Source organism: Oncorhynchus clarkii, chromosome 6 (genome assembly GCF_045791955.1).
Source record: "Oncorhynchus clarkii lewisi isolate Uvic-CL-2024 chromosome 6, UVic_Ocla_1.0, whole genome shotgun sequence".
NCBI classification, from domain to species: Eukaryota; Metazoa; Chordata; class Actinopteri; order Salmoniformes; family Salmonidae; genus Oncorhynchus; species Oncorhynchus clarkii.
The window spans coordinates 72,245,057-72,260,732 of record NC_092152.1 but is presented as its reverse complement, the minus strand read 5'-3'; the positions used below and the strand labels follow the sequence as shown (position 1 = coordinate 72,260,732).

At 41.5% G+C, this 15,676-nt stretch overlaps 1 protein-coding gene across 3 annotated transcripts in view; it reads right to left on the bottom strand.

Moving 5' to 3' along the window:
* Nucleotides 1–1,223: 1,223 nt before the first annotated feature.
* LOC139411571 (tubby protein homolog) overlaps nt 1,224–15,676 on the bottom strand; it is a 125,051-nt gene continuing 110,598 nt past the window's right edge. The window contains exons 4-11 of one of the 3 annotated variants that reach the window (XM_071158106.1): nt 12,099–12,251; nt 11,187–11,308; nt 9,831–10,022; nt 9,260–9,372; nt 5,750–5,864; nt 5,176–5,274; nt 4,886–5,057; nt 1,224–4,010 (exon numbers count right to left, since the gene is read on the bottom strand). In XM_071158106.1, the coding sequence (XP_071014207.1) occupies nt 3,877–4,010; nt 4,886–5,057; nt 5,176–5,274; nt 5,750–5,864; nt 9,260–9,372; nt 9,831–10,022; nt 11,187–11,308; nt 12,099–12,251 (1,100 nt within the window). In that variant the 3' untranslated portion in view covers nt 1,224–3,876. The remainder of the gene's footprint in view (nt 4,011–4,885; nt 5,058–5,175; nt 5,275–5,749; nt 5,865–9,259; nt 9,373–9,830; nt 10,023–11,186; nt 11,309–12,098; nt 12,252–15,676) is intronic. The other 2 variants (XM_071158105.1, XM_071158107.1) reach the window with 2 other exon arrangements.

Below are 15,676 nucleotides of genomic sequence, written 5' to 3'. Positions count from 1 at the left end.
ACCATATCATCACTTCATACACATCTCAGGGGTTCAGTCAGAGTATACAGTGCCTTGCGAAAGTATTCGCCCCCCTTGAACTTTGCGACCTTTTGCCACATTTCAGGCTTCAAACATAAAGATATAAAACTGTATTTTTTTGTGAAGAATCAACAACAAGTGGGACACAATCATGAAGTGGAACGACATTTATTGGATATTTCAAACTTTTTTAACAAATCAAAAACTGAAAAATTGGGCGTGCAAAATGATTCAGCCCCTTTACTTTCAGTGCAGCAAACTCTCTCCAGAAGTTCAGTGAGGATCTCTGAATGATCCAATGTTGACCTAAATGACTAATGAGGATAAATACAATCCACCTGTGTGTAATCAAGTCTCTGTATAAATGCACCTGCACTGTGATAGTCTCAGAGGTCCTTTAAAAGCGCAGAGAGCATCATGAAGAACAAGGAACACACCAGGCAGGTCCGAGATACTGTTGTGAAGAAGTTTAAAGCCGGATTTGGATACAAAAAGATTTCCCAAGCTTTAAACATCCCAAGGAGCACTGTACAAGCGATAATATTGAAATGGAAGGAGTATCAGACCACTGCAAATCTACCAAGACCTGGCCGTCCCTCTAAACTTTCAGCTCATACAAGGAGAAGACTGATCAGAGATGCAGCCAAGAGGCCCATGATCACTCTGGATGAACTGCAGAGATCTACAGCTGAGGTGGGAGACTCTGTCCATAGGACAACAATCAGTCGTATGTTGCACAAATCTGGCCTTTATGGAAGAGTGGCAAGAAGAAAGCCATTTCTAAAGATATCCATAAAAAGTGTCGTTTAAAGTTTGCCACAAGCCACCTGAGAGACACACCAAACATGTGGAAGAAGGTGCTCTGGTCAGATGAAACCAAAATTGAACTTTTTGGCAACAATGCAAAACGTTATGTTTGGCGTAAAAGCAACACAGCTGAACACACCATCCCCACTGTCAAACATGGTGGTGGCAGTTTCAGTTTTTGATTTGTTAAAAAAGTTAGAAATATCCAATAAATGTCGTTCCACTTCATGATTGTGTCCCACTTGTTGTTGATTCTTCAAAAAAATACAGTTTTATATCTTTGTTTGAAGCCTGAAATGTGGCAAAAGGTCGCAAAGTTCAAGGGGGCCGAATACTTTTGCAAGGCACTGTACATAGTGCTGTGGGTGCATGTGACTTGTTTGACTAATGACAGGTTTGACTCATTGGTGTTTTTTATTTTTTTCATAATCAGAACTGTGTGTTTACAAACACTGTATATTGAACAATGTACACATTTTACATTACAGTGAACCAGTACTATACACACTCATAGAATGAAAGGGCCTTGTTTCTTAGACACAAAGAAACGTGATATGAAAAGCACAGTATTTTTTCTGCAAGGATCTCAGCAGTTTGCCTAAAAATTCAGAAGAGTTAGAACACATCACTAAGAAACAGGAATATCATGGTTGATTAAAGACCCTTTTTCATAACTTGCATTGAGCTGCCTCGGAGATTGTTGTTTGCCTTCATTTTACAGTTAATATCCATAAAATATAAAATAGTTTCATATATTTTGTGAAATGTTTTTGCCTCTCAAATGTGGAGAGTGGCCAGGTGGTCTAATGGTAATGTTGCAGCCTCCAGCACATTTTTACATTATCAGCATAGGTTTGAATCCAGCCTACTGCCCTTTGACACAACCTCTCTCTTTCCCCACTGTCATCCTCTCTGTTCAATAAAGTCCCCCTAAAAAAATATTTTTTAAAGAAGTGACTTAAGAATTTGAATAACTAAAAATATGGAGAATAAAACTCAATATAGGATAACATGAGAGATTGTGTGTTAATACACGCAGGCCTGCTACTATCCTTGCCATATCTGAGGGGTTTGGTCTCTGATAACGTATGAACTGATAACCTTCATCTGATAATGTCAGATGAAGATATGAGTGCATCTGCAAATCAAAATGCCCATGGTCTTGTGCCAATACAAGATTCTGTACATTATATTACTGAATATAATTTATTAAGATTCCTGGGGACAAATTAGTAAATCATATTTTATTCAGGGAGTTGAGAATTTACAGTAGGGGCATATAAAAACACCCTGACTTTAGTGACTTCATCATCTGAAAATTACAATCAGATCTAACCAAATAGAAAAGGGACCAAATCCCGTCACCTCAATAAGTGTTTTTCTAGTAGAGGGTGGGAGAGGAAGCAGGCAGAAACCCAGGCTCAGACAGGTCAGGTGCATTACAAAGTCCCGTCCCAGAAAGAGAAGAACATCTGATAAAGCATAAAATTAGTTTTTTTTTCTCCAAAGGCACAATATGTACAGCTACTTCACATACACTGTAAACGTCGTTAAAGTGCACCATCCTATACATTCTCATACTTGATCGTGTGATATGATGTTTTACAAGATGCACAGACTGTGTCATGCCCTTGATTTGACCTGGTCTGTTCATGTCCAATTGATTAACTATCTGTTTTTATCCTATGTGTAGGTATGACAGATATTCCCTTCAATCAAGTTGTGTGCTTGAAGCTCAAAAACAAAGATTCAATGAGTGTAAACTAAGGATATTGACACACTTAAGAACAACATACAGGTAACTGCCAGAATAAAGAAAGCATGAGTAAATTAGGGATACAAAGTATATTGAAAGCAGGTGCTTCCACACAGGTGTGGTTCCTCAGTTAATTAAGCAATTAACATCCCATCATTCTTAGGGTCATGTATAAAATGCCCAGTTACCCATTATTTTGGCTACCATGGCTAGAAGAAGAGATCTCAGTTTATCTGAAGGAGGGGTCTCAAAGGAGCATGGGGGTTTTAAAAGGGTGTGTCTCTCAGTCACCAGATCTCAACCCAATTGAACCCTTATGGGAGATTCTGGAGCGGCGCCTGAGACAGCGTTTTCTACCACCATAAACAAAACATAAAACTATGGAATTTCTCGTGGAAGAATGGTGTCGCATCCCTCCAGTATAGTTCCAGATTCTTGTAGAATCTATATCAAGGTGCTTTGAAGCTGTTCTGGCAGCTCGTGGTGACCCAACCCCTTATTAAGATGCTTTATGTTGGTGTTTCCTTTATTTTGGCAGTTACCTGTGTCGTGGATATGTATAAATACATAAATAACAATATAAACACATACATGGATGTGAATGTGATGTTCAAATGAGTAATATTAGTGACAGTTATGAAGTTAAAGTGTTATTTGTTAGGAGCTTTATCTTTTGAATTACGTTTTCAATCTTGAATGGCTCCTAATTTGTAACCTAATGGTTTCCAGTCCAATATTGAATAAGTTAAAGATGGCATGTGGGGGTTAATTACTACGATGAAACTCCTTCAACCAATTCAACATGAAGATGAACAGTTGTTTGTTTTTTTGTTGTTGCAATAAATGTTATTCATTGAAAAGTAATTCATGATTAAATAAATGTTAGAATTCCACAACGGATACATAAAGTAACAAGATTCATTGTTACATATTTAATTTAAAACATGATCTATTAAAATGAGCCTTAAGATGCAAGAGTGGGTTAGTCTTTGTGCTTGTCCTGTCCACTGATTGACATATCCTTATCCAGAATAGAGACTGGAAGGGTTCCTAAGGAGCACCAGAACACATACACACACTCACAGACACACTTGCAGACAGTTTGTGCCTCCACACCATCCTCGGCTTAAGCAAATTCCAGGGGGGATTCTTGGACAGTGTTGGGTCCCCATGATGACCCGGGATTAACTGAAGCCCTTGGTGAGGGGACTGATGGACTAATGGAGGCCCATGAGTAGGCCTTCAGTTTGGAGCAGGTAGCTTCTCAGGAGGGAAAGGACTGAGGGTGGCTGCTACTCACAGGCCAGCTTGCTGTCAAAGCTGGAGAGAGCAATGGCGAAGGCTTGGAGGGCACACATAGGGTAGTTATAGTCCATGGTGAATACATCTTCCGCAACCCGCCCAAACTGCATCACAATGTAGTCCGCTAAAGGGGTGAGGAAGAAACAGAAAACGAAGAAGTGATAACTTGATAAATGTGGGTTTTTAGTTAAGTAAAACAATATAAACTAATCATTACTCAAATAAAAGTTTATTTGATTTATTTGGCGTACACAGATTAGCAGATGTTAAAGCAGGTGCAGACTTAAAAAAATATCACTTTAAAAGAAGGGAGTGAAAAGATGTTTCTTGAATAAGTAAAAATATGCAGAATAAAAACCGGTATGCCAGATTCAGAGAATGACATAAATATAGGATAACTTGAGAGATTAGTGTGTGTGTTAATACACACAGGCCTGCTGCTATCTTTGCACTGTGCTCTGTACTTTGCCTGTATACCAAATGGCACCCTATTCCCTATTTCAGGGATGGACATTTCGATGGGGTTGGGGGCCACAAAATAGATCATTTTTACATTTTATAGTTCATTTCATGCAATTCTACACAGTTTGCCATAGGGTGGAGAGAAATGTTTGCAGTTTTTAATATGATATTTGAGTGAGACTGACTAACAAAATCAATGCGGGCCCTCCAGCTGATAATTCAATAGCTGGCCGCAAAACTAACTTAGCAATCAAAAAAAAATTGGGGACATGGACTAATTGACTGACTATCAGTGACTGACATAAGAAGAGAAAAACTGCGGATGCACAACCACATTTCAAAATGACACCTTGTGTTTTCTACTGTTCTAACCTGCAACAGTAAGTTGAGACCCCGACTGATCAGAGGGCCTTCAAAAGGGGGGCCGCGCCGCCGGTTTCCCATCTCTGCCCTATATAGTGCACCACTTTTTCATCAGTAGGGAATAGGATGCAGAAAGTATATGACATGGAGGCAGTAAGAATCTGGAGAGCTCACGGTCATTGTCGTGGATGATCTGGAAATTCTTGACTGAGGCCTGAGTGACTCTGCCGTGGAAGTTGAGAACGTAGGACTGAGTGTCGTCGTTCCACACGGGGGTCTTGTTGTGAAGCTCGATCACGCTCTCTGTGCTCTTATTCTGCCACCGCGCCAGTAAAGACTCATGGTCCTGAGTGGCGAGAATAAGTCACAGACAGGTAAACCATTACTCAAGGCAACCAACTGAAACCACACTACCAGCCCCTAACATACTCTACCTACATTGAGGAATATTTTTGTTGACTTACATTCCGTGGGCAGATGGCGACTCTCTCATGGTCCATGTTCATTCCAGGAATGATGACACTCATTTTACGAGGTCCTTTGAACCCTAAAACATTGGTTTCCTGAAAAATAAGTATAGTGGACTTATATTATGGTCCAGTCTGTCAACCACAGTATGAGTCCTTGTTGATAATGTATCAGGTCAAAACCGTTGCCATTAAAATTGTGAGCACCAGGTGTCCCCATGTTCCAACACTAATGCTCTGTGGCTGTGCCTACTAACCCCACGATATTGTATGTATTCATCCAGGTTTGCCTCTTATCTTTCATTTGCTATTATTTGTGTCTGACACACTGATGTCTCCCCAGATGAAGGCACTGTTATTAAGGGGCTACGGGGGCTGGTCCTAATGCCTGAGAGTAGTGCTCTGTGTGCGGTCTCTGTATGTATTTGACCTTGCTTGCCTCTCCTCTCTTACTTGTGTCTGACACGTCCATGTCTCCCCCAGACTAAGGCAACGCTAATTAGCTATGGGCCTGAGAGTAGCTCAATGTTTTCCTGTTTGTATCTGGGTAATAGACAACAGGAGGACTCACATAGCAGACAGCTGCCAGCTCCTGCCGCAGGTTAGTAGCCTCTAGGCTGGAGGTGGTCTTCCCAGGGTTCTGTCCACTGTCATACACTGTAAACTTGGTTCCCATGAGGTTGGACCTGTAGAGAAGAGAAAACACACTGAGGATACAGAGGGACTGGGAGAGTATGCCATGCCATACTAAAGGGACAAGGAGCCATTGAGACAGATGAAGGCAGTGGCCATTATCCCTAATCAGCCACCTCCTGGAGCCCATCCTACCATCAGACTCAATGAGCAGGAAAAAGGCTACGCTAATCAACCTTAAGAAAACAATACATTTGTATCCAGCCCATGATGCACAATCAATGTAAATGGTTTACATCATCATCATCATCATCATCATCGTCTTTAATGACTCAACCGTTTACCAGTCATTCAAAAGTCACCATCTCATTATTTCAAATTACAATTAGTATTTATGATATCTTACAGTACATGCAATCATGGTATTTATACTATTGCCATTGTAAATTGAATTTATGAATTAAAACAGTATTATTTCGTTATTAGCTGTGAAAATAAATAATTGTATGGCTATAAACAGTTGGAGAGGGTTAGATGAGATGTCTGCACAGCTAGGTTGAATAATGGCTCATATCTCTGTTAATCCCTTTACCTCAATCACAACTGGAGCCCCTAATGGCGGATTGGACGGCTCTTAAAGGTCAATTGAAAAGTCAGGAGCTCATTTATGCGGCCTGTCCATGACTCTCACAAGTGGCAGGTGAAAGGTCAGCTGCTCATCTCAATCCAGCTCTCCATCAGTCAAGTGTTACTGTGATGATAGAGGCGTGAGGACCGAGAGGGACGAGAGGCGTGGAGGGGAGCGTAGCCTATCGACCAGCAGAAGCAGCCAGTACACCAGATTAATGAAGCGCGTGGCCAAGCCATGTTTGATTAGACTACCTGGGGGGCTCTCTCTGTGGAGCCACTGTGCTGTGGCAGAGCTGATGCTATCTCTAAGGAGCCCTGATGTCACTGCCTTCCTGGAAATCAAAGCCTGGAGCCCCGGCACTATTCTATACTAACACAGACAGTAAGCAGGCCCAGACAATATGTGACTGGTTACAGGATCGGGGGCATTTGAGGCTAGTTCCTACTTCACAGCAGGGCCGTTTTAATATATTTGTTGAGTTTTTTTGCACAAATGCCTTTTGAACATGTGAACTTTCATGTGCCTTAATCAAAAACTTGTACGGGAGCCGTAAATATGAATAAAAAAAATTGATTATGGAGAAAGCCCTGAGCTATATAGAATTTGTTCTTAACTGACTTGCCTAGTTAAATAAAGGTTAAATAAAAAATTAAAAAATAAGAATGACAGGATCCTTCCTTGCTAGCCATGATTGATTGAGATATTGGAGGGTCAACCATGCTGAGGATTGCTGGCCTTGAGTTTACATGTAAATTCTGTGAAAAGAGATGGGTGGGGCTAAGTCTTAAGAGCGTGTGAACGATCCTGAATGGGCATAAAAAGAGCTCATTAGAAAACAAATATGTTAAATTTGACATAAGCCCTCACAGTGAAATCTGGTCACAGAAAGTACGTACTCATACCCCTTTACTCACTCCATATTTTGTTTTGTTTATCTTTCTTTCTCACCCATCTACACACAATACCCCATGATCTCCACCCGGCACAGCCAGAAGAGGACTGGCCACCCCTCATAGCCTGGTTCCTCTCTAGGTTTCTTCTTCGTATGATGTACGAAGGGCTATATAAATACATTTGATTTGATGTCAAAGTAAAAATGTTTTCAGATTTTTTTGCAAATGTTTTGCAAATAAAATACAGAAATATCTAATTAGTTAGAATCACCTTTGGCAGTGATTACAGATGAGATTTGCACACCTGGATTATACAATATTTACACATAAAAAAAAAATCTTCAAGCTAAAGTTGGTTGTTAATCATTGCTAGACAGCCATTTTCAAGTCTTGCCACAGATTTCAACCCAATTTAAGTCAAAACTGTAACTTGGCCACTCAGGAACATTCAATGTTGTCTTGGTAAGTAACTCCGTGTGTATATTTGGCCTTGTGTTTTAGGTTGTTGTCCTGCTGAAAGGTGAATTTGTCTCCCAGTGTCTGTTGGAAAGCAGAGTAAAAGGATTTTGCCTGAGCTTAGCTCTATTCCACATCTTTTTATCCTCAAAAACTCCCTAGTCCTTGTCAATAACAAGCATACCCATAAAATGATTCAGACACCACCATGCTTGAAAGTATGAAGAGTGGTACTCAGTGATGTGCTGTGTTGGACTTGCCCCAAACATAACGCTTTGTATTCAGGACATAATGTACATTTCTTTGCCAATTTTCTTGTTTTACTTTAGTTCTTTACTGCAAACAGGATGCATGTTTTGGAATATTTTTATTCTGTACAGGCTTCCTTCTTTTCACTCTGTCATTTAAGTTAGTATTGTCGAGTAACTACAATGTTATTGATCCATCCTGAGTTCTATCACAACCATTCATTTCTGTAACTGTTTTAAAGTCACCATTGGCCTCATGGTGAAATCCATGTGCGGTTTCCTTCTTGTCCGGCAACCGAGTTAGGAAGAATGCATGTATCTTTGTAGTGACTCAGTGTATTGATACACAATCCAAAGTGTAATTAATAACTTCACCAGGCTCAAAAGGATATGGTGGGGCAGAAAAGTATTTAGTCAGCCACCAATTGTGCAAGTTCTCCCACTTAAAAAGATGAGAGAGGCCTGTAATTTTCATCATAGGTACACTTCAACTATGACAGACAAAATGAGAAGAAAAGAAAATCCAGAAAATCACATTGTAGGATTTTTAATCAAATGATACAAACCCTCCCAAAATCCATTTTAATTCCAGGTAGTAAGATAGGAAAATTGCCATGGGGGGTGAAAACTTTCGCAAGCCACTGTAGACATACTGTAGTCAGTGCAGACCCACCCATACATCCTTTTAGGAAGTGTCTGCCAGGGTGTGTAGGCTGCAGCAGTGCCCCTCTCCCCTCTCCAGTGTGCCCACAGGGTCTCTGTGTCCTTGTTTTAAATCAACCCTGGCCGCCAACACGCAGGTGTTGCTTCCTCATCCCAACAATGAGCGCTCAAACGGAAGTAATGAATCCAATTACTTTGTCTTCTCGAAGAGAGCAGCCAGGTGTGGGCCTGCATATCCCCTAATTCATTACAGCATATATCAAACAGCACATTCATTTAGCTACTCCAAAAAGGCAAACGTCCTTCTTGCATAACATATATTTAAGGTTAGAGAATGCCATGGAGTTGACAGATAAGTATGAGCATGCACTCAGTAGCTTGCTCTACTCTACATTGTTGTAATACCTCTGCCCATAGGCCTACAGTCTGAAAGAGAAACAACCATCTTCCACAGTTTCTTGGAAGGTAACCTGGATTTCCCATAACGATGGGCTCTTTATTGTGAAAATGGCAGCTGCAGCCCAGTGGTCAGAAGAAACAGCAGCAGACTCACTCACCTCAGCTTCCCGATGAAACTCTCCCCCCCTCGAGACAGATCAGTGGGATCGATCGAGATGAGGTAATTAGATGTTTTGCTCTTCTTTCTCTTCCTTCCAGCTAACAGGAACACCTATGGCAAGAACAAATCCAATTAGCAAAGCAACTTCATCAGAAACAACACCATCATCAATAAGCCCTGGGACATGAGCCTGCAACATCTAAATTAGCCTCATCTAACCAGCTCCACTAAACAATCAAAGCATGGACTCCTTTCACAGCCTGTCACGGATGATTGGTCATGTTAATTCATAGTGTAGTTTTTGTTCATAGGCCAAGTACTGTCAGGATGGATGGTGGCCCCAAAGCAGTGCTGTTCAATTCTGGTCCTGGGTGGCAGAAACACTTGTGATTTTTGTTTTGCACTCACCTGGTGTCCTAGGTCTATAATCAGTCCCTTATTAGAAGGAGAGGATGAAAAGCAGTCGTTTTTTGGCCATCCAGGACCGACATTGAACAGCCCTGCCCTAAAGGGTCACACTTTGCGTTCTGTCAGTGTGATAAGTATTTATCCTTCTGCTCCACACTCACCTTCTTCCCATCCTCCCTCTCCAGGTGGAGGTAGTAGGTAGGGTACATGCCTCGGTCCATGCCCTTCTTGTCTCTGGTGATCCTGCATTTCACCGTGATCCCCTGAGGGGCTGGTCTCAGGGTGAACTCTTCCAGGTCGTCCACGTCGATGGCCGGCTCACTGATGGGAGGGGTGGACGCTGAGGCTGCCTCCTGAGGGACAGAGATAGACAGCACATCAGCCCACACCATGTTCAAAACATCAGATTACCGGACCTACGGCTGTTCTGCTTCCCTTCCATTATAAAACGGTAATGGTTATTATAAAACATCCATTGGGGACTGAAACTACATTAGCACGTTGTGTTTAAAACCATGAGGCTGTGTAGACGCCATCTGGGTTTCAACAGGGGGTTAGATCCACATGGAAGGACAAGGCAGCGAGGAGACATGATTAACAACCAAACTTATAGTAACAGACAGACTGTGTCTCAGCAGCTTGGTGACATGGTCAGGTGCTCAGGGTAGCTTCTAATGTCACTCCTGATGTCAGGTGCCTCTCTAAAGCCCACAGTACACTAAGGAGTCACTTCCCCTCAACCTCCTCGAACCACAGGAGACTACACAGCCCACCGCCTCCTCTGACTAGCTCTACCTCTGAGTCAGACGGCAGGAGAGGAAACAGCAAAGAAAAACAGCCTGTTCTCACACCACATTTCCTGCAGGTTTAAAATATTCATACAAATAATAACCAGCAGTTATTTTGGCATATGACAGATGATGACAAGTCAGAAATACCAAAGCTAACCTAAGACTTAGTAGCCTGCCATTTTGTGGACTGTCATTTGTCTTTTCAGGGGGGTATTTTAAATAGCATTTCAAAACTGCCAGGGGGCCAAAGGGCCAGGGTATGTCAACTGCATGATAAAAAGCCATTCCAACAGGAATATTATATTCAGCTACCACAGAGTTCAGCAAGGACATGATTAGGAGAGGCAGTTTGATATACAAAAGTTCCCCTTTTTCCTCTCAGATGGATTCATGAGACTGCTTATGTTCTGAGATCCAGGGAAAAAAGTCCCATTTCCATTAGGTAAAACTATTCACATCAGAAGATGTCTGGGCTGCTTCCGTGCATCAACAAACTACAGTTCAAATGACAATAACAAAGATACACAAGGGGAATAGGTTGAGCATTATGTAGCCCAAAACACAAAACTGCTCTGTCGTCATTCCCCAAATTGACTAATTGCTGAGCCCCGCTGAGCAGAGGAACAAAACAAATAGAGGGTGCATTAGTGCACACTGTGTGTAAAGTAAAAGCTCCATCCAAGAGTCAGGAATCAATAGATGACCACAGAGCATCAGATAGTGTACCTTGCAGGACTTCTTGCTGGTGGCAGAGCCTGGCCGTGTGTTACTGTTGAGCTGAGAGGAACTGGAACTGACTTCATCTTCGTCATCCTCCTCTTCGTCAAAGTTCATACTACTAGAAATACCTTCAAACAGAAAATACATAATGTAATGACATTGTCGTGCTCCTAGTAATGCTGTTTGAATAACAACAGAACTGTAAATGCATGCTGCACCATACACCAAGCACTGTACACAAAGATACAACACACAGGAACATAGACACATAAGCCTGTTCTGAAACATCAGTTCATGGAGAGGTTTGGATACACTACTGTAAGTCTAAAGGCATTCTAGTGTTCTGGGCAGAGTCTGAACTGTATAAGGCTCTCTCTCCAACAGGAAAGAACAATGAAAAGCTGCCAATACACACCTGTAGCGTGCTCACTAAAAGCATCACAACATAAGCCTCAGGTCATAGCATACCTGCTGCTTCCTGAATTGGTTGGTTGCCCATGACAATTTTAAAGAAAGACGTATCTGTCACTGTACAGTATGTTTTCAGCTATCAAAAGGTGGTGGAAACTGGAAACCTATTTACCAGGAGGGACAAAACAAGTGGAGTACTGTTGATATTTTCAGTAAGGTGTTATTCATGATGTAATAAGCTTGATGTTACTGTTTAGTTGGTTTAGATGTTATCGTTGAGTTGGCAAAGATCTCATGGGAAAGGAGAGCTGTATTTAACAGGTCTTACTGTATAATAAATCCAAGGTCCTCACAATCTCATAATCTCAGACCAATCACTGCATGATTGGAGAGGACAAGTGCCAATCACTCTCTGACCTGTGTTTCAGACCAATCGAAGCCACAGAGGGACTGTACATGTACACAGATCAGGCTGGAGGCCAGGGATAGGCCTATATGTATTGATACCTTTCTTAAGCATGGTGACCCTCAGGTCCTGCTTGCCCTGTGGCTGAGCACTGATCACAGCATCTCCCTCACTCCCCTCCTCCACGGCCCAGTGACCCACCGTCATGATCTGGATCTGGCCCTCTTCCTGGAAGGACGCCGGCCCATCGAGTCCTGCCACACCACCACACCCAACCAGCCCCATCAGGGTCAGACCTCCATAGTCGTACAGTAACAGTAGTAACACACATGCATTAGATCATGCACAAACATACTGTTATGTGTCAACACTCACACATTACATGCATGCAAACATGACATGGAGAATGAATGGAAATCTGTTGGAAAAAACTCAAACTACAGTATAAGTAAATGGAGTCTAGTAGATGACATTTGCCTGGTTAATAGGGGTCATGCAGTAAAATTCAGCTTTGAACGCCTTTGTGGGTTGATGTGGTATATTTTCGGCATGACTCTTAAGACTTCCGCTGCTTCTTTGCCATTCAATTAGCCTGCGTAACAGGGCAGAACATGATGTCCCTGCTGCTACAGTCAGCTACTGACTCAGCCAATCACGCACCAGATTACTAATCCTTTCACACGAATGGAGTGGTCGGGGGCCTCATTTATAAACTGTGCGTATGTACATAATATACCCCAAAACATGCGTATGCCAGTCTTCATACAAAAGTTAACTTGACATGAGAATGTGGTCACCTTCCTGCAAACTTTAGACCATGTGTACGCACAGTTTCGAGTGGTTGAAGTATTGCTATTGCAAGCAGGCAAATGGTCAAGTATTTTGTGCAACTGGGGATAAGATGTTTGTCATATTTCTTCTATTCATTTTAACGAGCACCTTATCAACTGCATATGCACCAAACACCCTGTTGTTTTGACAAGTGGCTAATAATCACTCATATTGATTAGGGGAGAAATCAGGTTTGTGTGCGCTGTTGAAACTAACACAACTCAAAAACCACATGGAAACTGGAAATCATTTTTACATCACTCGTTAGAGGTCAACCTGCTGATGACAACCAGTTACATTTTGTAGTGATGCATTTTGCTTTGAGGGTGTGGCCAAAACAGAAAGAGAAACGCAACACTTATTTGTCAATCCCTCATATTGATATCACGTTGAAATCAGTAGGATGAGAGGGGGGAGTCGGGTTACACGTCCTGTTCAAACTAACCTTACTAAAAAAAACACGGAATCTGGGAATAATATGTATATCACTGGTTAGAGGACAACTTGTAGAAGACAAGCCAGCTACAATTAGGATTGTAGCATTTTTTTGAAAGTGGGTCGCCAAAGCAGAAAGATAAATAACACTATTTTGTTGATCAGTCATATCGATATCAATTTGAAATCAACAGAGCAGGGGCAAATGTTTGGAGTGTATGCACGGTTTAAACTGACACTATTCAAAGGCCACACTGAATCTGAGAATCACTTGTATATCACTGGTTAGAAGAGAATTTGCTGTGGACGGTCATCTAAATTCTAGAATGTCGGATGGAGGTTGTGAGGATGCCGAAACAGGGAAGGAAATAAATCAGTTGCTTTGTTATTAAACTTCAACAAATCACGACCCACCATAGGATATCAACAGTAACAAGGGTTAGCTGTTATTTGAGTGATAAATACATGGATTGGTGTGAGGCCAGTGACTTTCATACAGAGAGCATTTAAAAATTGTCTGCCATTTGAGTTTGAAAATTATAGTAGAATTCGAAGTCCCAAGACCCCCGGTCTAATCTGAGGTAAAAAGGATGTGTAATTACCCTCAATTCCATGTGGTCGAAACGTGAGGTTGTTTTAATGTAGTAAAACATACGGTCTTAATACAGGAAATTAGCACAAATAATCTAAAATCTAATATGTAGCTTTGTCTCACAGCTAAATATGGCACAGAAACCTGAACATTTACAGTTGAAGTCGGAAGTTTACATACTGTCACGTTCTGACCTTAGTTTCTTTGATTTGTCTTTGTTTTAGTATGGTCAGGGAGTGAGTTGGGTGGGTTGTCTATGTTCCGTTTTCTATGTTGTGTTTACGTTTGGCCTGGTATGGTTCTCAATCAGAGGCAGGTGTCGTTAGTTGTCTCCGATTGAGAATCATACTTAGGTAGCCTTTTCCCGCTTGTGTTTCGTGGGTGTTTATTTTCTGTTCTGTGTTTGTATTTCACCGTTCAGGACTGTTTTGGTTTCGTTCTCGTGTTTTGTTATTTTTGTTTGAGTATTAGTTTTCATTAAAAGAGAATATGAATACTTACCACGCTGCACCTTGGTCCTCTCTTTCTCCCAACGACAAACGTTACACATACACTTAGTTTGGAGTCATTAAAACTCGTTTTTCAACCACTCCACAAATTTCTTGTTAACAAACTATAGTTTTGGCAAGACAGTTAGGGCATCTACTTTGTGCATGACACAAGTAATTTTTCCAACAATTATTTACAGACAGATTATTTCACTTATAATTCACTGTATCACAATTCCAGTGGGTCAGAAGTTTACATACACTAAGTTGACTGTGCCTTTAAACAGCTTGGAAAATTCCAGAAAAGGATGTCATGGCTTTAGAAGCTTCTGATGAGCTAATTGACATCATTTGAGTCAATTGGAGGTGTACCTGAGGATGTATTTCAAGGCATACCTTCAAACTCAGTGCCTCTTTGCTTGACATCATGGGAAAATCAGAAGAAATCAGCCAAGACCTCAGAAAAAAAACACTGTAGACCTCCACAAGTCTGGTCCATCATTGGGAGCAATTTCCAAACGCCTGAAGGTACCACCTTCATCTGTACAAACAACAGTACGCAAGTATAAACAAGTATAAACACCATAACAGCCATAATACCGCTCAGGAAGGAGACACGTTCTGTCTCCTAGAAATGAACGTACTTTGGTGCGAAAAGTACAAATCAATCCCAAAACAACAGTAAAGGACCTTGTGAAGATGCTGGAGAAAACAGGTACAAAATGATCGATATCCACAGTAAAACAAGTCCTATAGCAACATAACCTGAAAGGCCGCTCAGCAATTAAGAAGCCACTGCTCCAAAACCGCCATAAAAAAATCCAGACTATGGTTTGCAACTGCACATGGGGACAAAGATCGTACTTTTTGGAGAAATGTCCGCTGGTCTGATGAAACAAAAATATAACTTTTTGGCCATAATGACCATCGTTATGTTTGGAGGACCATCACCATCCCAATCGTGAAGCACAGGGGTGGCACCATCATGTTGTGGGGGTGCTTTGCTGCAGGAGGGACTGGTGCACTTCACAAAATAGATGGCATCATGAGGGAGGAAAATTATGTGGATATATTGAAGCAACATCTCAAGACATCAGTTAAAGTTAAAGCTTGGTCACAAATGGTTCTTCCAAATGGACAATGACCCCAAGCATACTTTCAAAGTTGTGGCAAAATGGCTTAAGGACAACAAAGTCAAGGTATTTGAGTGGGCATCACAAAGCCCTGACCTCAATCCTATAGAAAGTGTGTGCAAGCAAGGAGGCCTACAAACCTGACTCAGTTACACCAGCTCTGTCAAGAGGAATTAGCCAAAATTCACCCAACTTATTGT